The following is a 24,814-nucleotide window of genomic DNA, read 5'->3' as shown; positions in this document are numbered from 1 at the left end:
CATCTGTTGAGCTAAAAAGTTGCTAATTCCGTATAAGAATTGAAGCAGACACACAAAACGAGGTTTCTATTAAGGCAACACAAAATAGCTGCTTTCAATATTTGGTACTTCAGTACTTCTGGATTGTTCATTATCATACAAGGAACACCTTGAATGTGAAAGCCAAACAATTAAAACTGAGACCAACATGGTTAAGACACGTCTGGGACAATGCGGGGAGCATGAACAAGAATTTTTCTCCCAGGAACAATTGCTATGGTCTATTTGACCACAGTATATTGTGCTCCCATGTGGTTCTAAAGCTCACACATTAAAAATATTCGATGCACAACTGAATGAAACCACGAGGATAATAACTGGTACTTAAAATTTACCACAACACCATGGTTACCTGTGCTCAGCAACATTGCACCACCTGAGCTAAGACAAGTACAGGCAGCTTTGCAAGAGTGGAAGAAATTCCATGACCCTGACTGACTGCAAAACTCCTGATCCATGTGGGCACAAATGACCCATACAAAGTCAGGTGAAGTCCTGGCAACCAGCCTGAGAAAATATCACACAGCCACCCTTTGATATTAGTGTAGAATGGAAGACAAGTTGAACAACAAGCATCAACCACTTGTTGTTGTTGTTGTTGTTGTCTTCAGTCCTGAGACTGGTTTGATGCAGCTCTCCATGCTACTCTATCCTGTGCAAGCTTCTTCATCTCCCAGTACTTACTGCAACCTACATCCTTCTGAATCTGCTTAGTGTATTCATCTCTTGGTCTCCCTCTACGATTTTTACCCTCCACACTGCCCTCTAATGCTAAATTGGTGATCCCTTGATGCCTCAGAACATGTCCTACCAACCGGTCCCTTCTTCTTTTCAAGTTGTGCCACAAACTCCTCTTCTCCCCAATTCTATTCAATACCTCCTCATTACTTATGTGATCTACCCATCTAATCTTCAGCATTCTTCTGTAGCACCACATTTCAAAAGCTTCTATTCTCTTCTTGTCCAAACTATTTATCATCCATGTTTCACTTCCATACATGGCTACACTCCATACAAATACTTTCAGAAACGACTTCCTGACACTTAAATCAATACTCGATGTTAACAAATTTCTCTTCTTCAGAAACGCTTTCCTTGCCATTGCCAGTCTACATTTTATATCCTCTCTACTTTGACCATCATCAGTTATTTTGCTTCACAAATAGCAAAACTCCTTTACCACTTTAAGTGTCTCATTTCCTAATCCAATTCCCTCAGCATCACCCGACTTAATTCGACTACATTCCATTATCCTCGTTTTGCTTTTGTTGATGTTCATCTTATATCCTCCTTTCAAGACGCTGTCCATTCCGTTCAACTGCTCTTCCAAGTCCTTTGCTGTCTCTGACAGAACTACAATGTCATCGGCGAACCTCAAAGTTTTTATTAATTCTCCATGGACTTTAATACCCACTCCAAATTTTTCTTTTGTTTCCTTTATTGCCTGCTCAATATACAGATTGAATAACATCGGGGACAGCTTACAACCCTGTCTCACTCCCTTCCCAACCAGTGCTTCCCTTTCATGCCCCTCACCTCTTATAACTGCCATCTGGTTTCTGTACAAATTGTAAATAGCCTTTCGCTCCCTGTATTTTACCCCTGCCACCTTCAGAATTTGAAAGAGAGTATTCCAATCAACATTGTCAAAAGCTTTCTCTAAGTCTACAAATGCTAGAAATGTAGGTTTGCCTTTCCTTAATCTATTTTCTAAGATGAGTCATAGGGTCAGTATTGCCTCGCGTGTTCCAACATTATGCGGAATCCAAAGTGATCTTCGCCGAGGTCGGCTTCTACCAGTTTTTCCATTCGTCTGTAAAGAATACGCATTAGTATTTTGCAGCTGTGACTTAAGAAACTGATAGTTCGGTAATTTTCACATCTGCCAACACCTGCTTTCTTTGGGATTGGAATTATTATATTCTTCTTGAAGTCTGAGGGTATTTCGCCTGTCTCATACATCTTGCTCACCAGACGGTAGAGTTTTGTCAGGACTGGCTCTCCCAAGGCCGTCAGTAGTTCCAATGGAATGTTGTCTACTCCCGGGGCCTTGTTTCGACTCAGGTCTTTCAGTGCTCTGTCAAACTCTACACACAGTATCGTATCTCCTATTTCATCTTCTTCTACATCCTCATCCATTTCCATAATATTGTCCTCAAGTGCATCGCCCTTGTATAAACCCTCCATATACTCCCTCCACCTTTCTGCTTTCCCTTCTTTGCTTAGAACTGGATTTCCATCTGAGCTCTTGATATTCATACAAGTGGCTCTCTTTTCTCCAAAGGTCTCTTTAATTTTTCTGTAGGCAGTATCTATCTTACCCCTAGTGAGATAAGCCTCTAAATCCTTACATTTGTCCTGTAGCCATCCCTGCTTAGCCATTTTGCACTTCCTGTCGGTCTCATTTTTGAGACGTTTGTATTCCCTTTTGCCTGCTTCATTTACTGCATTTTTATATTTTCTCCTTTCATCAGTTAAATTCAATATTTCTTCTGTTACCCAAGGATTTCTACTAGCCCTCGTCTTTTTACCTACTTGATCCTCTGCTGCCTTCACTACTTCACCCCTTAGAGCTACCCATTCTTCTTCTACTGTATTTCTTTCCCCCATTCCTGTCAATTGTTCCCTGATGCTCTCCCTGAAACTCTGTACAACCTCTGGTTTAGTCAGTTTATCCAGGTCCCATCTCCTTAAATTCACACCTTTTTGCAGTTACTTCAGTTTTAATCTACAGTTCATAACCAATAGATTGTGGTCAGAGTCCACATCTTCCCCTGGAAATGTCTTACAATTTAAAACCTGGTTCCTAAATCTCTGTCTTACCATTATATAATCTATCTGATACCTTCTAGTATCTCCAGGATTCTTCCACGTATACAACCTTCTTTTATGATTCTTGAACCAAGTGTTAGCTATAATTAAGTTATGCTCTGTGCAAAATTCTACCAGACAGCTTCCTCTTTCATTTCTCTCCCCCAATTCATATTCACCCACTATGTTTCCTTCTCTCCCTTTTCCTACTCTCAAATTCCAGTCACCCATGACTATTAAATTTTCGTCTCCCTTCACTACCTGAATAATTTCTTTTATCTCATCATACATTTCATCAATTTCTTCATCATCTGCAGAGCTAGTTGGCATATAAACTTGTACTACTGTAGTAGGCGTGGGCTTCGTGTCTATCTTGGCCACAATAATGCGTTCACTTTGCTGTTGGTAGTAGCTTACCCGCACTCCAGTTTTTTTATTCATTATTAAACCTACTCCTGCATTACCCCTATTTGATTTTGTATTTATAATCCTGTATTCACTTGACCAAAAGTGTTTTTCCTCCTGCCACCGAACTTCACTAATTCCCAATATATCTAACTTCAACCTATCCATTTCCCTTTTTAAATTTCCTAACCTACCTGCCCGATTAAGGGATCTGACATTCCACGCTCCGATCCGTAGAACGCTAGTTTTCTTTCTCCTGATAACAACGTCCTCTTGAGTAGTCCCCGCCCGGAGGTCCGAATGGGGGACTATTTTACCTCCGGAATATTTTACCCAAGAGGACGCCATCATCATTTAACCATACAGTAAAGCTGCATGCCCTTGGGAAAAATTACGGCTGTAGTTTCCCCTTGCTTTCAGCCGTTCGCAGTACCAGCACAGCAAGGCCGTTTTGGTTAGTGTTGCAAGGCCAGATCAGTCAATCATCCAGACTGTTGCCCCTGGAACTACTGAAAAGGCTGCTGCCCCTCTTCAGGAACCACACATTTGTCTGGCCTTTCAACAGATACCCCTCCATTGTGGTTGCACCTACAGTACATCCATCTGTATCGCTGAGGCACGCAAGCCTCACCACCAACGGCAAGGTCCATGGTTCATGGGGGTAGGATTTTAGATATTGTAAATTCCAACCAAGAGTATCAAAATAAAATAAAATAAAATAAAATAAAATAAAAAATAAATAAATGTGTGGACGAGACTGAACAGAATAAGGATGGGCCAGTCCAAGTGCAATTCCATGAAAGATAGGTGGGACATTACAATTTCTGTATGTGTGGCTGTGGGGAATTTGGCCACACTATAGACCGCATAATTCAAGAGTGCCGAACAAGGAAGTATGAAGGACCTTTGAGAGATCTGATCAAAGCAAAATTCTGAAATTACCTAGTCAATGCATTGTTCATAGAAATATAATATGAAATTACACAACTTCTAGTAATGTATGTTGTATTCTTATGGTTTTATATTCGTATATTTTAATATCCTATGCAATGTTACTCTGTATTGCCATTCAGTAAATAAATAAATAGCTGCCTATCCACATGATCTGTTGGTAGTGGTTTCTGCCAACTCTAGAGCTGTTAAAGGAACATGCATGTGGTGCCCTTGATGAAATGCAACAATGTTATAGGAATAATAGATTAACTGTTGCTACCATCAAGACTAACTATATAGTCCTGAAGAAGAAATTTCATTAAACACAAACTTAATTATTCAGTTAGGAGAAGCTGCTATTACTAGGCAGGCAGTGTGGTTTTATCTTGATGTATAATTAGATGAGAGGCATAATTTCTTTCATTTCATAAATTCAACAGCAGAGGGAGCTCATAAAGCAGTGGACAAATGAGTCACTGGAGGGACAGTTGGACAGCATGTGATAACAGATTATCATTATACTCTACTCACTGCCATTCCTTCCTACATAGTCAAGAGTAATTCTCTTACACTTGTTATAAAATTATCTTGGAGTATACAGTGGAGCATGCTACTGTGACTAACAGGAATTCTTGTAACCATCCCATTGTATTCATTACTAGTCATATTGACTTTATTGACAGGTATCAAGTGGCTCCATAGTGATAAAGAATTTGAGTTGGACAAATTCCAGAGTGTAAGTGACGATGAAATTGCGTTTGACTGTACTTTGTAAAAACCATATTAGGCCTGAAGTAGGTAATGCAGTCCATGCAGAATGATTGTTTTAGTTTCTGAACTTTGGGAACTGACAGATATTCCAAGCTGTGGCCTCACAATGTTGGGGCATCAAGGTGATTTGCTACATATGCACATCTGAGAAGAATCATTGATAGTAAATGTGAGAGCAAAAGCTGTGTGAATGATGTATTTATTTGTAATACGTATTTGATAGAGATTGCACCAGTTGACACTCTCTACAGTGTACATCACCGATTTCAAACAGCAGCCCTTGTGTCATCACCATTGCACACCACACCACAGTCACAGCCATAGATTATGCTGGCATCTGAAGTAACAGTGATGACTATCAAAAATGATCTTAGAAAGCATGCTTGAAACAGATTTCACTTCAGTATTATTCAGTCGATGCTTAAGCCTCTTGTTGCTTGAAATGTTAGGTGAAAATAAACCATGGTATTAGTTGCCATGCAGGAAGTTTATGATTATGGTGAAATGGATTGTGTTTGTACCTAATGTAAGAGATAGAACAGTCACTAATCCTACAGGTAAAGTCCCTGCTGGTGTATTAGCAGATATGATGTCTTTCCCGGACACTTTTACACCAGTGAGGTGGTTAACAGGAATTTATTTCTCAGTTATATCCATATACGTTCAATCAATCAATCTCTTTATTCATCCATTAACAATGTACATTGTATAGATGTAGTCAATTACAATATATGAGGGTTGGAACTTAAATAGTGGCAACTATTTATTCACAACTCATACAAAAGGGTTACATGTTTCTACCTGTTACTGTCCTTCAAAGTAGTCACCAGTGTTGTGTAGAACCCATTGCCAGCTATGTGGAAGGCATAGTTTACCGTTAGCAGAGCCTGTTCTGTTGATGGTGCGAATGGACCAGTCTATTGCCTGTCGAATCTCTGGAACAGTTCTGAAGCAAATGCCATGAAGTGGTTCTTTCATCTTCAGACTCAAATCAAATTCACAAGGACTTAAGTCGTATTACTGTTCATTTTTGGAGCATCACCTGCGGCAAGCTTTGTGAAAGAAGCGGCGACACTTTCTGCACAACCCACCCATCATTTTGCACAACAATGCGTGGGTGCATACATCACAAGCTGTGGTTGCTCTGTTCGGTCGATGGGACTGGGAAGTACTGTACCAGCCACCATACTCCCTGGACTTAAGTCCTTGTGACTTTGATTTGTTTCCAAAGATGAAGGAACCACTTTGTGGTATTCACTTCAGAACTGTTCCAGAGATTTGACAGGCAGTAGACTGCTCCATTTGCACCATAAACAGAACAGGCTCTAGTAACGGTATACTACGCCTTCCACATCACTGGCAATGGGTTCTACACAATGCTGGTGACTACTTTGAAGGACAGTAACAAGTGCAAAAATGTAACTTTTGTATGAGTTGTGAATAAATAGTTGCCACTATTTAAGTTCCAACCCTCATAATTTCTTATATTTAATTTGTTTAAAAAACTTGGATAATAAATACAAATATTTTATATCTGTATATATAAATAATATTACTTTTCCATATTCAGGTATTCTTCCATGTTATAAAAACTATGTGGCCAGTAAAAATTGTTTAAGTTCTACCTTGAATTTATGAAATTCTTTAACTTTCTTTATTGTAGCAGGTAATGCACTAAAAAGTATTTTGGGCTGATAGTTTACACTTTTTTGGTAGAGCGCTCTTCTGTGAAAATAATCTCTTTGAAAATTCCTGGTGAGTTTTCAGAAAGCAGACATATTCATAGATGTATAAGCTAGAAAGAGTCATTATTTTAAATTCTCTCTACAGGGAACCCCTTTCATTATTCTAATAGCGATTTTTGAAGTTTGAAAGCTTGTTTTGCCATACCTGTATTTCCCCAGAAGATCACACCATATCTAAGCAAACTGTTTGTATAAGCATAATGGGCACACAGCAATGATTCAGTGTTGCAAAAGTCCCGACACTTTCTTAGCACATAGCAGCATTTACTTAGTTTCTTACTCCAAACTTCTAGATGCTTTTCCCATATCAAGTGCTCATCCACCCATATATGTAGGAATTTTGTGTATGGAGCTTGTGCAGTAACATAGTTCCCTAACTCAGCTTTTACTCCTCTTCTAGCTTTATTTTTAATATTACTGAAATTCATCAATATCGTTTTAGCTTTATTTATGACCAAAGCATTATTGCTAAACCATTTTCCTTTCCCATTTATTGCCCTAGAGACACTCTGCTGCAGATTATCTTCGGTGTATCCTTTTATGAAAATGCTAGTGTCATCAGCGAACATCACCATTTCTGCAACTGTCAGATGGCCTGGCAAATCTTTTATATACACCAAGAACAACAGAGGGCCTAACATGGAACCCTAGCTAGTTTTTTTAAGATACTCTTTGCCTTCATTACGTATTTGCACTTTGTGTTGTCTATCAGAGAGATAAGACTTGAACCATTTGAAGGCAAGTCCCCGGACTCCATAAAATTCTAGTTTCATAAGCAATAATCCACGGCTGATTAGACCAGACACTTTAGATAAATCTAAGATATCTCGCAGCTTAATTCATTCTTGTCCAAGGCATTTAGGACCACTTTCAAGAATTGGAAGACTTCCGTTTCTGTGGGTCTGTTCTTTCAAAACCCTTTTTGAGTATTAGTCAGTATTTGATTTTTATTCAGGAAGTCAGCTAACCTTTCATACATTACTCTTTGAATTACTTTAGAAAAACCTGACAATACTGTCACTGGCCTATAAGTATTTATGTCAGCTGTACTATCCTTTTTGTGAAGTGGCTTTATCATGGAGAGTTTTAGTTTTGATGGGAACATCCCTGTACTGAAATAAGTATTATTAGTGTCAGTTAGATGAGTATCTATACTGGAAAAACTATATTTGATTACCTTGTCTGGAATTCCATCAATACGAGAAGACATTTTATTTTGTAGTTTATTAATAGCATTTCTAATTTCACATTCTGTTACTGGGTACAGAAACATTGTCTTTTCACAGTTGGTACTTTTATGTTTTTGTTGTTTGAATTGCACAGACTTTTAATTAGGTTTGGTGCTATGTTCACATAATGTTCATTGAATATATTGGCTATCTGTTGAGCATCTTCTGTCATTTTACCCTTAATTTTAGTTTTGAAATTGTGGGTCTTGATTTTACATTTTCCTATGCTATTGTTTATAACCTTCCAAATCGATTTTGATTTATTGCTCCCCTTGTTAATGTATGAATCATTCCTTAGCCTTTTTGCCACCTGTAAAACTTTCCTATAGACCCTTCTAATTTTCCTATATTATGGTTTTATTACTGTATTTATTTTAGCATGTTTGCTTAGGTTTCTAAGGGAGATTGCTCATTTTTTAATGCCTTGTGTTACCCATGCATTTGTCTTCTCACTGACTTTCTTTTTAATAGGAATGCCACATCTTAGCAATACTTATAACCAGTAAGAAAACTGTCATACTTTTTGTCCACATCATCAGTTTATTCTATGTCCCACTGCACTCTTTTTAGCATACTATTAAAAACCCTTATGTTGTTTGCATTAATAAGTCTTCTTTGTACATATTTTTCAGTGACTGTGCATTTCTTATTGTTCTCATTCTTTGCCATAATTTTGAAAGCCATATGGTCAGAAAAGCCCGTATTGGTACTTCAATATTGAACTCACAGCACAGAAACCTCCTTAAAATTACAGTTTAAAATTACTTCCAGCTCACACATTTTGTTGCTTAGTCCTTGTACATTCTGATACATCAAAGTCAAGCCACCTAGATTTGGTGCACAGCTCACCTTAGTGTCCCTTTCAGGCTGCTTGGTACAAAAACATCCTTCAAGCAATCTAAATTGCCAATACAAGATAATTTATTTACTATACTAAATATTTTTTGGGCCAGCAGTCTCTTTCCTAATACACCTAGCCCTTGACCATGTCTTGTATGGAAAGTTCTCAATCAGTTACATTTGTCAGAGGGTTTATGGTTACAACTGATACATTTATTTATTTATTTATTTATTTATTTAGTCCTTCAAATCCTATATGTATAGAATATATACAAGGATATTGGACATGGTTAGGTATTTACAAGATAAAATACAGTTTGTATTGCAATCCTAAGGACTAGATATTGAAGTAATTTAGCACAGATTCATAAATACAACAAACATTACAGGCAACATACAAATTAGAATATTAATAATGCATCTTTATTTTTGTTGTTTGGCTTTTATATATTCTGTCAGACTGTAAAAGCAATGATCAATTAAATATGCCTTTACTTCAGCCTTAAAACCACAGAGTTTACCTATTGATTTAATATGTTTAGGTAGATTATTGAAAATCTTTATCCCAGTATGTAGTGTGCCTTTTTGGCACAATGATGTTCTCACCCGTTTCACATGAATGTCAGATTTTTGCCTTGTATTGTGTGCATGTATATCTTCATTTTTAATAAGATATCTGGGTGTCTATTGATATATTGTTTGATGAAAACTGATGTTTCATAGATAAAAATGCAAGGAAGAGGAAGAACTGACAGTTTTTTGAATATGGGTCTGCACGATTTCGTATTGTTTACCCCTTCAATAATTCTTAGTATTCTCTTTTGCATCCTGAAAAGTTTAATATTTGTTGTTGTATTGCCCCAGAAGATTATGCCATATTTAATTACAGAATGCACATAGGAGTAGTATACATTTAACAGGCTGGCTTTGCTGCAACAAGTTTTTAAGATCCGTATCATGTAACAGGTTTTGCTTAGTTTTCTTTGCAAATATTCAATATGTACCGCCCATTTTGTGTTGTTCTGGAGCCAGAGTCCCAGAAATTTAGTGCTGTCAACACTTTCAAGAACTCTGTCCCTAAGTTCTATTTCTATGTTTGGGTGGTGTCTTCCTTTTACATTATAGAAATTCAGTGCTACTGTCTTTTCTTTGTTTATAATTAGCTTGTTGTAGCTGAACCACTGTTCTACACTATTCATTGTTTGGATAGCAGAGTCTTTAAGTTTTTCTTCTGTTTTACCACTAATAAGGAAGCTTGTATCATCTGCAAATTGGAGGGTAGTTTGGCAATACTTGTTGTACATAAGATCATTGACATAGAGGAGAAACAGAATGGGTCCTAATACTGATCCTTGAGGGACACCATATTTCACATTTTCATATCCTGAATAGTAGTAGCTGATTTTGTTATGGTCAGTATATTGCACTTCAACCACCTGTTTGCGACCACATAGGTATGTCTTGAGCCACTCATTGGATATACCTCTAATTCCTAACTGGTCAAGCTTCTGCAGTAGGGCACTATGGTCAATGACGTCAAAAGCTTTAGATAAATCAAGACATATGCCTGTCACAAACTCACCTGCATCCAGTTTAGTATAGATTTCATTAAGAAATTCAAATATTGCACTTTCAGTTGAATAGCCTTTCCTGAAGCCATGCTGTGAAGGAGAGAGAATCTTATTTTTATTTAGGAAATCAGACAATCTCTTATAAAAAACTTTTTCTAAAATTTTAGAAAATACAGGCAGTAGGGCTATTGGTCTATAATTTGAAACACATTCTGGATTTCCTTTTTTGAACAGTGGTTTCAGCTTTGCTGTTTTTAAGCATGAAGGGAAGGTTCCTGATGCCAGTGAGCTGTTGCACAAATGTGTCAAGGGTTCAGCTAAGGCAAGACAGCATTTTTTAATAATTGCATCTGGTATTCCATCAATTCCACATGAGTAGCCTGTTTTCAAGGTTTTTATAACTGATAATATTTCTTCAGAATTTGTGGGTGAAAGGAACAAAGATGTAGACACATTTCTCACACTATTGCATGTTGGAGGTGATATTTTGTTGTGTTCTTCCAGTCCACTCACCAACTCTTCACTTACGTTTGCAAAATATTTGTTGAAGGTCCCTGCAATTTCTGTTGGGCAAGAAATCATTTGTCCTTCATAACATAAGTTCACATTTTTATATTGTTTAGTTTCACTTGTTTGATTTTTTTATAACTTCCCATATAGCTTTAGACTTGTTTTTTGAGTTTTCAATGTATTTGTCATTTGCCATTGTTTTAGCTTTCCTTACAACATTTTTGAGGATCCTCTTGTAATTCTTCAGGTACAAATGAAATTCATGAGGCATGTTCTGTGTCTTTGCTATATCGTGTAATCTTCTTTTCTCTGCACAAGATATTCTAATACCTATTGTAATCCATTTGTTCTTCTTGAAGTTAGGTTGACATTTTTGCTTTTTTAATGGAAATGCAGCTTCAAAGTATGACATGAAGATTTCCATCAATTTTTCAAACTTTTTGTTAGTATTTTCACAGGTATACACTTCATACCAAGTTTCTTCACTTAGTCTCTGTACAAAAAGGTTTATTTGTTTGTTAGTGAATTTCCTTGCTTCTTTTACAAGTTCCTCTTTCTCAGTTGTTTCACTTGGGGTGTGCAAAGCAATAAACTGTGCATAGTGATCACTGAAGCCAGTATTAAGATTTCCGGCACATAAATTGTGATTTACATTTGTGTTTATTAATATCTGATCAATTGTTGAGCTAGTTGTTGGTGTAACTCTTGTAGGAGAGTCTATGGTGGCTTTTATGTTATATGTTTCCAGTAGGGTCATCAAGCTTTGCTGGTCTTTTGAGATTTCTTGAAAATCAATATTAAAATCTCCACATATGATCACTGTTTTGTTGAAGTTTTTTATAGTATTTAAAGCTGCTTCTAGTTGGTGACAGAAATCATTTAAGTTCCCATCAGGGCTCCTATATACACAGATGATTATTAATTTTAATGCAGAGAGTTCAACTGCGGATACTTCAAAAATTTTCTCTTCAGCTAACAGTTCAATGCATTTTATGTTACAATAATCAATGCCACTTTTAACAAATATACATGACCCTCCATGACTGGATGTAATTCTAGAAAATGATGAAGAAAGATTGAAGTCTGCAAGTTTTGTGACTGACATTGCATCTTTAGGCAGCCAGTGTTCAGTTATACACACTACAGAAACGTTTTTTAGCTCATCAGTACATAAAATTTCAACTTCACTTAATTTGTTTAGCAATGATTGGACATTTTGATGAATCAGCATGAAATTAAAGGGTTTGTTAGGCTTTGGCATATTGTTAGACTTTGGCATATTTAATTGATCACTTACCTTTACCCTGTCAATAAAAAATCATTCAGGTGTGCTGGAAGTACTGCTTTTCTTTTCCCGACTGCACCTATTCTTCTATTATCATCTGCAGCAGCATTTTCTTCTGTGTCTGGTTCCCCTGGTAGTTGTTCAGCTGCTGCACCTGCTGTTGATAATATTGCTGCTGGTGTTTGAGCTGGGTCTGCAATTGGTAGAGCTGTTACTGCATTCATTGTGCTTGAATATTGGAGGCACCTAGTTCCTTCTTTTGTTGTTGATGTTGGTGAGTGAGGTCTTGCTGGCGTTGTTTCCTTCGAATATTTGGGGGGCCAATCCAGGATGATTTTACTTTTGAGTGTTTGATGCCTCTTGGTGATAATTTCTTCAATTTTTCCGACGAGCAGTTTTTTCCCCATGTTGTTAACGTGCAATCCATGTAATGTGTGGAATCTGCGCCTAATATTATTAACATTTACGAGTTCTACATTTCTGAAATGTTTGCAAAGTAATGAAATTTGTTGGTTGGCATTGATTATTTCTTTATTTACGCATGACCAAGACGGTAAGTCTGCCGATGTGGAATGTTCAGCACTAAAACATTTGTGTCTGTCAACTGTCCTAAGCACCTTTTTAGTTCTTGTTTTGCTTTGTGGGTTTCGTTTTTATATACGTCATTTGACCCACTAATTAGTACAACAAAGTCTTCAGAGGATAAGTCAGCAACGTCTGTGGATCGTACATGATTGCAAACTTCCGACATAGAAGCACCAGGCTTTATGTAAGCGATTGTTTGTAAACTGGACTGACCGTTCAGAAGGCGAGCAAATCCACGACCATGACTGTCTGCCATCAAAACTACTTTTCTTCGTTTAGGTTTCTCTGCCTGTTTAGAAGGTCCACCGTCGTTATGGCCAAACAATTTAGTATCAGCGCTGGACATATACTTCATATTTGGGTCACGTAAGTGTTCAGGTCTTTCAGTTTCATTTCCTTTCATAGCAGTAGTTGAGTTGTTAGGCATTCTTTTGGATGTATCACTCCGCGTATTTTTAGTTTCATATTCAGCTCGGAAGTTAGTTTTATCACATGCACAATGTTTCTTACCTTGCACGGTTGATTGCACACTGAACCTGCTTGTAAACGCAGTATTAGGGTCATACAATAACCTTTGTTGAGAATGAGGCACTTTGTTTTTCACTTTGCCTGGAATTTCGTGGTTACTGTGAGGCAAGTTTGATGTAGGTTCACACTTTCTGGTCGTAAGTTTTTTTAGTTCGTTCATCAGAGTATTAATGGTTAATTGCAGACTACTTAAACGATCATTTAACTTTCTGATTTCATCACTACAATTCGTGCACACGCTGTTTTTATCGGTGTAATTTTCACTTTTTCCCGCATGAACACTATGCATATCAACACTAGCCGCCATTCCTTAATGTCTAAAAGAATTACATTTTTAAACTGTTTGCAAATTGTTTCAAAATACTTGTTAGCTTTGGTTACACATGGTTCTCTGTTTACACATGATGATTCAATTAAATCATAACCATGAGGATTTTAAATAATATAACATTTGTGTTTGTTAACTTACCCAGCATTGTCTTCAGAGCTGTTGTTGCTGCAGCTGTTTCATTATGGTATATATCATTGGAACACCTATGAGAACTGCAAAGTTACCCCATTGACAAATTACTGCAGTTTTCAGTGTTGGTGAGGGTCTGGTTGAATCTTGCTACAGGTTTCGCTATGCCTTCAGTTTTAATGGGTTTATATATATTTTAGTTGTCAGGATGGATTCTGATGTGTGTTGTTTTTCTTCTGGTATTTCTTGACTCTGTGTTCCATCTTGTTCTTTATCTGTTGCGTTTGATACATTGTTTATTTTACTCGAGTTCAAAACAGGCACCATCAAATCTGGGATGCTGCAAGATTTTTTGCTGTGGTTTTTATTAGCTGATTAAAATACACCTGCACTTTTTGTTCCACAGTCCATGTTGTTCTGTTTCTTGTGTTTAGCTTCAGATGTGACTATGTGAATTTAATTATCTTCAGGTCCATTGTAATCGGGTATGTTAGTTTGCTCTCATCTGCTCCACACTATTTAATTTTGCTTCCTTTAATTTTTCACTGTAGCTACTTATCCACATATATTTGTAATAGGTATGCAGTTGAATAAAGAAGTTATGAACGACATCTCCTGTCTTGGAGCTCAGAATTGTTTAGAAAATTAGCCACATTTTACATTACCAGATGATGGTCTCCTGTGTATACAGCAAGATAAATAAAAAAAAGTTTGTTTCCATGAAAATATCATCACAATAACACTGCTTTTGGATAATGATTTTATTTGTTTTAATTTAGCAAGGACACTGATAACCATGCTGCTTAGAGCTCAAAAATTAACATCATTTTAACAATCTCATGTGAAAATCCTTATTGTTGCATTATGCAATAAATGTTCTTTTCTTGAGTATTGGCTGTAAGTGTGCTGAACATCCCTCTCCCCCTCCCTCCACATACACATCTTAACAAAATGGGATTCCATTAACCCACTTCAGATGAAGAAGAAGCTGCAAAAAAGAAAACTACAGTGTTGCCACTCATCTTACCTCAAAGAATTTTGACGAGGCTTGCATGAAATTTAAAATAATTATGTTAGGCCTTTTATTGGAAAAAAAAAAAAAAAAAAAAAAAAAAAAAAAAAAAAAAAAAAAAAAAAAAAAAAAAAAAAAAACAACAACTTCTAGAGTGTCCCTACTTCAGCCCATCATTTTGCAGAAGAAACAAAACCTACAAAACTAGTACATTTAGATATGTAAAATAAGGGAAAGGCAACCACACACCTATAGTGGACAGTTGTGTGGAGCATACAATCATTTAACAGAAAACAGTATTCACCAACAGAGGGCGACAAGTGTTTGTTTTGAAGGCAGTTACTGTAGAGGAGAAGAAAGTACAGATATATTAAAGAATAAAGAATGGACAATGAATTGTAGATAAGTAAAGAAAGACAGTAACAGAGATATAATGGTATGGGAAGGAAGAGAGCCAAATCAACAACTTATAACAATAATGGAAATTCCTGGGTGAAATAATACATAAGATACAGGAGTGGCTTGGTGTGTGGAGCATAGAAAAGCATAAGAAAAAACAATGTTCATGTAATGGAATATTTGGTACTTCATAGTAGAAAAACTCAGCTGAACTACGCAATACCCATCTCAAAGACCAAGGTCCATCACTCCAGAGTCAATAAATATTTCTCTCTACACAATGGGCACTAATAAAGTATGTAAAAATGAACTTATCTGGGGTCATTTGCTTTCTAATTTGAAAATAGGGTCAGACCCCATGTTTCATGAAGAAAATGTGCTTGCCCTTTAACTGATGTATGAGATACAGCTTATATAGGCACAGTGCATCATGTATTAGTACAATTGTCATGATGTTTGTTACTTGTATTGCACCTGTTGTGTGTAGTTTACAAGTAGCCATGTAATTTATTAATTAGTTCTGTAATGCAATCTTCCACTACATGTTCCTGTGCTCCATAGGTTAGTGGTTGCCTTTCCCTTATTTTATGTGTTGTTGCATCCAGGGATTTCCATTATAGTTTTACTTGCAAATACAGGAGCTCAAGTATCACATGCTTTTTTAAATACTGTCATTCATAATAACGTGGATAAAGGTATACTATATTATTTCTCATATGCTTTCAAATTAGGGATGGACTTGAAGCTATAAGCTACAGAAGGAATGAAAGAATTGCAAGTTTTGTTACAAAAAAAAAAAAAAAATATATATATATATATATATATATATATATATATATATATATATATATATATATATATATATATATATATATATATATATATATATATATATACTTAAGATTTAAAGAATTTCTGCCGTAGATGATATAACATTAACATACTTTGATTAAATTCACTATTTATGAATTATGGTGCAACAGGTTTATACATTTGTGTGACACATTTTTTATTTATATTTCTCATCTAGGATTATTTAGGTGCTGTAATAGTTTTTATTGCAATAATTGCTGCCCTAATATCAGTATGGCTATATCCAAATTATATCACACCAGCACTTGTGGGATTAGCAGTAAATTACACATTGCTGGTTCCTATATATTTAAACTGGGTAGTAAAATTTCTTGCTGACATGGAGATGTACATGTGTGCAGTGGAAAGAGTCCACAAGTGTGCAGTGATTCCAACAGAAGACTATCGTTATAGAGGTGAGTGCACTGACCATTTCCTTCATTAAATGAAGGGGACTTCATTAACCTGATTCATGATTTTTATTATTTTATAACAACAGGAATTAAAGTACCAAAAAACTGGCCTATGGAAGGTGATATTGTGTTTGAAGATGTATCTTTGAGATATGATTCTGGTTCTCAGTCAGTTATTCATAACTTAAATCTCCATATACCAGCTGGACAAAAAGTAAGTAAAAGACCTGTTGTCAAATATGTTGCAAATAAGATTAATTTTCGCTCAAATAATTAATATTTAGAAGAAGCAATGTTTATCGAGGTTTTGAATTGTGGATGAAAAAAAGCAGAGTGAGAGAGATGGGAGGAGAACAAAAAGTACACAAATAATGCTCCCCAATGTTGAAAGCATGTAACATATTCTGCAAATGGTCCTCTACTGCATAAATACACAAATAATTACAGCTTAATGGATATACATATATGTCCTTTGTAGCAGTGGTTGGGAGTAGGTTTGTGAGGAGAGGCAGCAAGGATGAAAGGAGAACTGTGATTTATTTGCATCAAGGAAAAGGTCAACTCACTCAGACATTTGTTGCTCAGACACACCGGATATGTGCTAATACTTTGGGAAAGTCAGAACACAAATGTTAGTGTGGAGGAAAGTAAAAACATATAATTTAACTATTAAAATGTGATGATAACAGCATGTAGTGACAAGTTTACTGTGTTGAAACATTTTGCAAATGTCTAAAACGGTTCTGAAGATGAACAAAACAGAAATCTTTAGTGCTCCACAAATGCTAGTGATAAAAAGCAGTTCAATGTAGAAAAAACTATAACGTTTTTCACAGTATATATAGTAAATTCTCTTAGACATGCCTTGTCTCACTCATGCAAAACTTATTCATTCATATGCTAGGGAAGTAAAACATATCTCAGATATTACAAATTTACCTTCTCATTATCTCAGACTACATCAGCTCTCATTGTATGAACCAGTATAGTCTCTCAAATTACTTAAATGAGGCTGAACAGTACTCCTTTTATGGAAGTTTGTCTAAGAACTCTTTGCAAGCATGCACCTTCAAGAATTCAAAAAAATAGCTTACAGACGAATTTTTTAGTTTCATGAAGGGAGAGAAATCAGGTAGGATAATTACTTCAAGGGGGATGCAAAAGTAAATTAAGAGAGCAACTCCCAAGAAACAAATATGTATTTGGCGCTATTAAACTGGTTTTGTTAGCATGATGAAATAAAATCACACAGAGATATCTCCTTGACTAATACTCCTGGATTTATTCAAAAAGCTTAGGAAGAGGTGTTCCAGCATTCATGTGCAGTAAACAATATGCTCTTCATTTTATTTATAGTATCCTTGTTTTGTTTTCCTTTAATAACTGAGATTCTCAGTATTCAAACACATGACTGTTCCTTTCTGTATGGATAAAGTTGGAAGAGCTTTACCTTTTGTTGGCAGTTAGAATGTTTGATTTTGACCTGTTGGGCGTAAACCCACAGAGAACCTGTATATACTGAGACTTATGCTAATGGATTATACAGTCTCTTTTATTAGTATCTATCAACTACAACCATTCCTTACACTGAAACGTATACACAGTATTTTTGAATAGCCATCTATACAATCTCCAGAGTAGGAAGAATTGTCTGATAGTTGCATTAACCATCATTATCAACTATTTTCAGCCTAAGAAAGTGATTTATTTGTTGAGCTAATGTGTTTCATGCAACACTACTCCTTCCTACACCCAAATACTAAACTCGGTTTCCCAAAAAGACACAACCATACAAATCAAAAAGTGATTTTGCCGGAGCAAAATGTTTCTTGGAACACTGGTGGTGACGCATTACTGAATAAATTTATCTTGATATGTTTCTGTCTAAGTATTTAAATAGTTGAAAATTTTAAAATGTTTCAGTAGACTGTTGTGTATTTAAAATCACTGATACAATATTCATAAAACTGAATAAGCATTATAAAGTTGAATATAGGAAATATTTCTGTCTTCTAACCCTATTGCAAAGTTAACCACAGTTCATGAATGAGGCTGCATGCCAACCAAAACAAACACTGCATTAACCTGACTGAGCATGATTCACTGATGACCATTCACCACCACCAATGTAGATAAAAAATCCTGCAGTGACCTATGGCTACCCTATATAGCCAGTCTCCTACCCCTACAATTCTGGGTTAGAATGGCAGTTAATGACATATTGTCTTGTAGAAGATTGTATAATTAGATGAATGACGAACAATAACTTCACTTAACGAAGGTTTATTCAGCACTTGCACATACAAGAGCATGGAGTGAACTGCCTCCGACCAGAACACATACAGTATATATACAGCTACAGAACATTCCAATACAATGATGGTTGACATTTGTGAATACTTCTAGAATATACTAGAACCAAATATAGAAGTTAAAATTGTACAGTCCAGGTGAGTTTTGAACTCACGACCTCCATGCAACAGTTTAGTATTATAACCACTACACCATGGTACTACTCTGTTTCTTCTGCAACATTGCTCCCTCCTTAAGAGAACAGCATCTTGGTGTTATGTTCTCCTAGTCCAGCAATGAGTCATTGGTCCTGCATACTCTGACTCCCAATGACTGATGCTCACCTTGGTGGTGATCTTCTTAGAACTTCTTTTGCCGCTACACTCTTTGTCATCTTTCCGCTTGTTGCCTGTTGCTGAAGCTTCAAATTTACCCTGGGTTGCAGGATCCTTGTAGGACTTCATTCAAAGGAAGTGGACCATATATCTGATCTTTCGTCATCTTGTGTCGGGGTCAAAATCTTCAACTTCATAAGTAACATCAGACAACTGTCTTACAATCTTATAAGGTCCAAAGTAGTGCCTGAGGAGCTTCTCAGAGAGACCAATCTTCCAAACAGGAGTGAAGATCCAGACGAGGTCACCAGGCTGGTAAACAACAGGACGGTGGCTCACATCATACCATCAGTGATCGGTTTCTTAAGCCTGCAGCGTGCGGAGTCAAGCTAACTGCCAAGCTTCCTCAGCTCTGGTTAACACCTGGCTGACGTAGTCATCGTCCACATCATCAGGATGTAATGGAAACACAGTGTCCATCATCGTAGTTGCCTCACACCGCATGCACCAGGGAACCAAACGGCATTACCTTAAACTCATACAGGCCCTCAGGGGTGATGAATGAAGTGTTCTTATGATCAGCCTCAACTACTTCAATTTGCTAGTATCCTGAGTACATGTCCATGATTGAGAAAAACTTAGCCGCCTTCAGACAATCTAGTAGAAGAGGGTAAACATCCTTTTTAGTTATCTTATTAAGCTTCCTGTAATCAAAACAAAAGCGCCAACTGCCATCCTTCTTCCTGATGAGGACCGCTGGTGATGACCATGGGCTCTGCGAAGGCTGAATGATGTCATTCTTCATCATTTTCTCTACCTCATCATGAATTATTCAACGTTCCCTTGCTGACATATGATATGCTTTCTGGCTTATTGGTTGATGGTCTCCAGTGCTAATCCAGTGCTTCACCATTGATTTGTCTCATTTGCTCTTCATCTGCGGATTGAAGCATTGATAGAACCCTTCTGTTGTTCCTTAGTGAGATCTGATGATAGGCTAGAAGATCTTGTCTTGTAGTGGTAGTGCTAATTTTGTCTACAGACTCGGCATGGGAGGTTTCTATGACACTCAGCTGTTCTTCAATTAATGGCTCAGTGTTTGCTTTGCACATGCATCTTGGAAGGATCTTTGGTTCTCAGCAACAGTTAACTATTCACAATTCACTGAATCCATTCTTAAATGAGACGAAAAAGGCTGGGATGGTCAAGTTATTTTTCAATGGTATGCTTCCCTTACATTTCACTACAAGATCCATGGGTTGATGCATGGCATGACCCGTGACAGTTACGTACATTACTAGTGCTGACTGCAGGAATGATCACTTCATCCAGTACACACAGTCTCCACACACTTGGATGTGCATCTTCCTGTCCACAGTATCTCATCTCATCTAGCATAATCTTAGAGTGACCACAATCTATAATTGCCTGAGAAGCTTTCAAAAAGTCCCATCAGAGAATGACATCATGACTACACTCTTGTAAGACGATGAATTCTAAGGGCTGTGTATGGTCACTTATACCCACATGAATGGTACATCTTCCTGTTGGTTTTACATATTTCCCATTAGCCACCTTCAGCAAAGATGTTTTGCTGTCGGCAAATATGGTTTTCTGCAACTGGTGATGGTACTTCTCCAAAATGACTGAGTATGATGCTCCAGAGTCCACAAGAGCTTTGGCTGAATGGCCTTCCATGAGGATATTGACGTAGTTTCCTATCATTTTTATAGTGATCGACAGCGGACAATTTTTCTCACCTCCAAGGAAGGTCGCTCCCTTTTTTTTGTTCACCTTCGTTGTCCCTGAGTTGGCATCAGCTAAGATTGGTCTGTTGTCTTCTGGCGTGGGCATCATCAAATATCCACCGCCTTTCTTGACAATAGTGCACCACATGTCTCGGTTGTCTGCAGTGGGAACACACTGGTTGGGTGTCCTGGGTCCTCCAGATATCAGTCTTCCTTGGTGCTCAAACAGGCTCCTCATGCGGCATTGTAAGAATGTAACTTCACCTGGGTCTCAACTTTTTCACCATTTTAAAGGGAAATGAAGGATGAGAGATTGGGTTCAATGTCTGTTCCACTTCCTCCCTTATGACCTATTGAAGCATCTCGGTTTTTTGCTTGCCGTCCAATCCAAGTGCCTTCTGAACTTCCTCTTTCACTACCTGATGAAGAACACTTGTGAAATCAGTTGCTTCCTCCATCACAGACTTTGATATGATGTTTGGAAGCTGTTCAAACTTGTTGCATGTAATTCATTTTTGATGCATTGTCTTGATATACTGGCATCATTTTATGAAGTTGTCTGCTGTCGAAACTTCCTTCAGGAGTAGGGCTTGATACATGTCCTTAGCAACACCCTTCATGAGATGTGCAACCTTATCTTCCTCCTTCATTCTAGGATCCATTATTTCACACAGCTCCAAGACGTCTTGAACATAGGATGCTGTAGTTTCTCCTGAACGCTGTGCCCTGTACTTTAATTTATCTTCAGCCTTGCACTTCTGTCATAGTGAGTTGCCGAAATACTTGCTCAGTTCCACCTGGAACACTTCCCAGCTTCTGAACTTCTCCTCGTTGTTCTCATACCATTGCTTGGCAGTGCCCTCCAAGTAGAAAAATGGGTTAGCCAAACACACAGTGTCATCCCATTTGTTAAATTTGGCTATACGCTCATATACCTTCAGCCACTTATTTGGATCTTGGCCATTGTCACCAGAGAGCTCGGAAGGATGTCTCATGTGGTGGCACACTGTTGCTGTCATCATAACGTCCTCTTCTTCTTCTGTCTCCGGTAGATTGCAGTTTGTTGAATAGGGCTTGAACTCGGGTTTCTCGCCACATAAACAGTGGCTCTGTCGTAGCCTGATGGGAGCCACTGTGTAATCGATAATGTGTACTATCACAAGTTCCAATACCCAGCACCTCCACCAGAATAATGTCCCATAGAAGATGGTGTAATTAGATGAATGACGAACACTAACTTCACTTAACAAAGGTTTATTCAGCACTTGCACATACAAGAGTGCGGAGCAAACTGCCTCCAGCTAGAACACATACAGTATATACAGGGTGTTACAAAAAGGTACAGCCAAACTTTCAGGAAACATTCCTCACACACAAATAAAGAAAAGATGTTATGTGGACAAGTGTCCGGAAACGCTTAATTTCCATGTTAGAGCTCATTTTAGTTTCGTCAGTATGTACTGTACTTCCTCAATTCACCACCAGTTGGCTCAATTGAAGGAAAGTAATGTTGACTTCGGTGCTTGTGTTGACATGCGACTCATTGCTCTACAGTACTAGCATCAAGCACATCAGTATGTAGCATCAACAGGTTAGTGTTCATCACGAACGTGGTTTTGCAGTCAGTGCAATGTTTACAAATGTGGAGTTGGCAGATGCCCATTTGATGTATAGATTAGCACGAGGCAACAGCCGTGGCGCGGTACGTTTGTATTGAGACAGATATCCAGAATGAAGGTGTCCTGACAGGAAGACGTTCAAAGCAATTAATTGGCATCTTAGGGAGCACGGAACATTCCAGCCTATGACTCGCGACTGGGGAAGACCTAGAACGACGAGGACACCTGCAATGGATGAGGCAATTCTTCATGCAGTTGACGATAACCCTAATGTCAGCGTCAGAGAAGTTGCTGATGTACAAGGTAACATTGACAACGTCACTGTATGGAGAGTGCTACGGGAGAACCAGTTGTTTCCGTACCATGTACAGCGTGTGCAGGCACTATCAGCAGCTGATTGGCCTCCACGGGTACACTTCTGCGAATGGTTCATCCAACAATGTGTCAATCCTCATTTCAGTGCAAATGTTCTCTTTACGGATGAGGCTTCATTCCAACATGATCAAATTGTAAATTTTCACAATCAGCATGTGTGGGCTGACGAGAATCCGCACGCAATTGTGCAATCATGTCATCAACACAGATTTTCTGTGAATGTTTGGGCAGGCGTTGTTGGTGATGTCTTGATTGGGCCCCATGTTCTTCCACCTACGCTCAATGGAGCACGTTATCATGATTTCATACGGGATACTTTACCTGTGCTGCTAGAACATGTGCCTTTACAAGTACGACACAACATGTGGTTCATGCACGATGGAGCTCCTGCACATTTCAGTCGAAGTGTTCGTACGCTTCTCAACAACAGATTCGGTGACTGATGGATTGGTAGAGGCGGACCAATTCCATGGCCTCCACACTCTCTGACCTCAACCCTCTTGACTTTCATTTATGGGGGCATTTGAGAGACTCTTCATGCTCGTATTGTGGATGGCTGTGATACAATACGCCATTCTCCAGGGCTGCATCAGCGAGCGCATCAGGGATTCCATGCGATAAAGGGTGGATGCATGTATCCTCGCTAATGGAGGACATTTTGAACATTCCCTGTAAAAAAGTGTTTGAGATCATGCTGGTACGTTCTGTTGCTGTGTGTTTCCATTCCATGATTATTTGAAGAGAAGTAATAAAATGAGCTCTAACATGAAAAGTAAGCATTTCCGGACACATGTGCACATAACATATTTTCTTTCTTTGTGTGTGAGGAATGTTTCGTGAAATATTGGCTGTACCTTTTTGTAACACCCTGTATACAGCTACAGAACATTCCAGTACAATGATTCTTGACATTTGTGGATACTTCTAGAATGTACTCGAACCGAATATAGAAATTAAAATTGTACAGTCCAGGTGAGTTTTGAACTTACGATCCTCCATGCAACAGTTTGGTATTATAACCACTACACTACGGTGCCACTCAGCTTCTTCTGCGACAATATACATGGTGTTTCAGAAGTGATGGTCAATATTCAGGGATATGACGGGAATGATAATTCAAAACAAAAAAGTCAATTAAACATGGGCACTAAAGTGCATACATTAACAACTGTGAGCAATTCTTGATCTTTATACTGTGAAACCAATCTCTCCTACTGCAAGCTCTTTGCTTTTCACATTTTGGAAAGTGGGAAAAAAATGTCCAGTAAACATGTGCTCTAAAATGCGTACCTGAAGAGCTAAGAGCACTTTTTCATCTTTGCTACTTTGAAACACAACTCTTCTACTGAACAAGTGCCAATAACTACCACTGCCCAAAATATGGAAAGCAAAGAGCTTGCAGTAGAAAAGATTTGTTTCATAGTATCAAAGATCAAGAATTGTTCATAGCTCTTACTAGCCCATGTTTACTTGACTTTTTTGTTTCAAATGCTCATTCCTGTCACAACCATGAATATTGACCATCATTTCTGAAATACACTGTATAGTACAATTTTATAATTGTTTAATTAATTGACCAATTTACAATAGCGTCACATCAATTTAATTTATGCTTATTTCAATTGCACTTAATGGTTTTCTGTATCTTCTTTAGTCCATGAGATAATTCCAGTTTATTAATATGCTAATTCTTGCATAAATAAAAAGTACCCTTAAATGTATTGCTTTGTTACATTTGATACACGAATGAAACCCACTTTTTAATTTTTTCTTGATAGTGGTTATAGATTTCTCAAATAACAATCATTTCAGATGGTAATTAGCCATTACTACCATAAATTGGGGTTATTTGAAACATTTTTGAACTTCCTCTGTGTCTAGTTTTTTCACTTTACAAAAGTATTGATTTAATGAGTTCCAGGGCACAGATGCCATTAAAGTGAAGATACTGCAATAAATTTTTTTAAAATAATTTCTTTATAATGACTTTTTTGTACAAAAAATGCTGATGTTAAAAGTTTCTCCATGGCAGGGTGTTACTTGAAACACCTCTACCT

The 24,814-nt window shown here is 37.5% G+C and overlaps 1 protein-coding gene across 2 annotated transcripts in view; it reads left to right on the top strand.

Moving 5' to 3' along the window:
• Window positions 1-24,814, top strand: part of LOC126478212 (ATP-binding cassette sub-family C member Sur) — a 402,049-nt gene that overhangs the window by 322,113 nt on the left and 55,122 nt on the right. Inside the window, exons 22-23 of one of the 2 annotated variants that reach the window (XM_050103681.1) lie at window positions 16,154-16,391; window positions 16,475-16,602. The exons of the other annotated variant lie outside the window; for it this stretch is intronic. Of the exons in view, the coding sequence (XP_049959638.1) occupies window positions 16,154-16,391; window positions 16,475-16,602 (366 nt within the window). The remainder of the gene's footprint in view (window positions 1-16,153; window positions 16,392-16,474; window positions 16,603-24,814) is intronic. 2 annotated transcript variants of the gene reach the window in all.

Source organism: Schistocerca serialis, chromosome 1, assembly GCF_023864345.2.
Source record: "Schistocerca serialis cubense isolate TAMUIC-IGC-003099 chromosome 1, iqSchSeri2.2, whole genome shotgun sequence".
NCBI classification, from domain to species: domain Eukaryota; kingdom Metazoa; phylum Arthropoda; class Insecta; order Orthoptera; family Acrididae; genus Schistocerca; species Schistocerca serialis.
The sequence above is the reverse complement of the archived record's forward strand: the minus strand, read 5'-3'. Positions and strand labels throughout refer to the sequence as shown.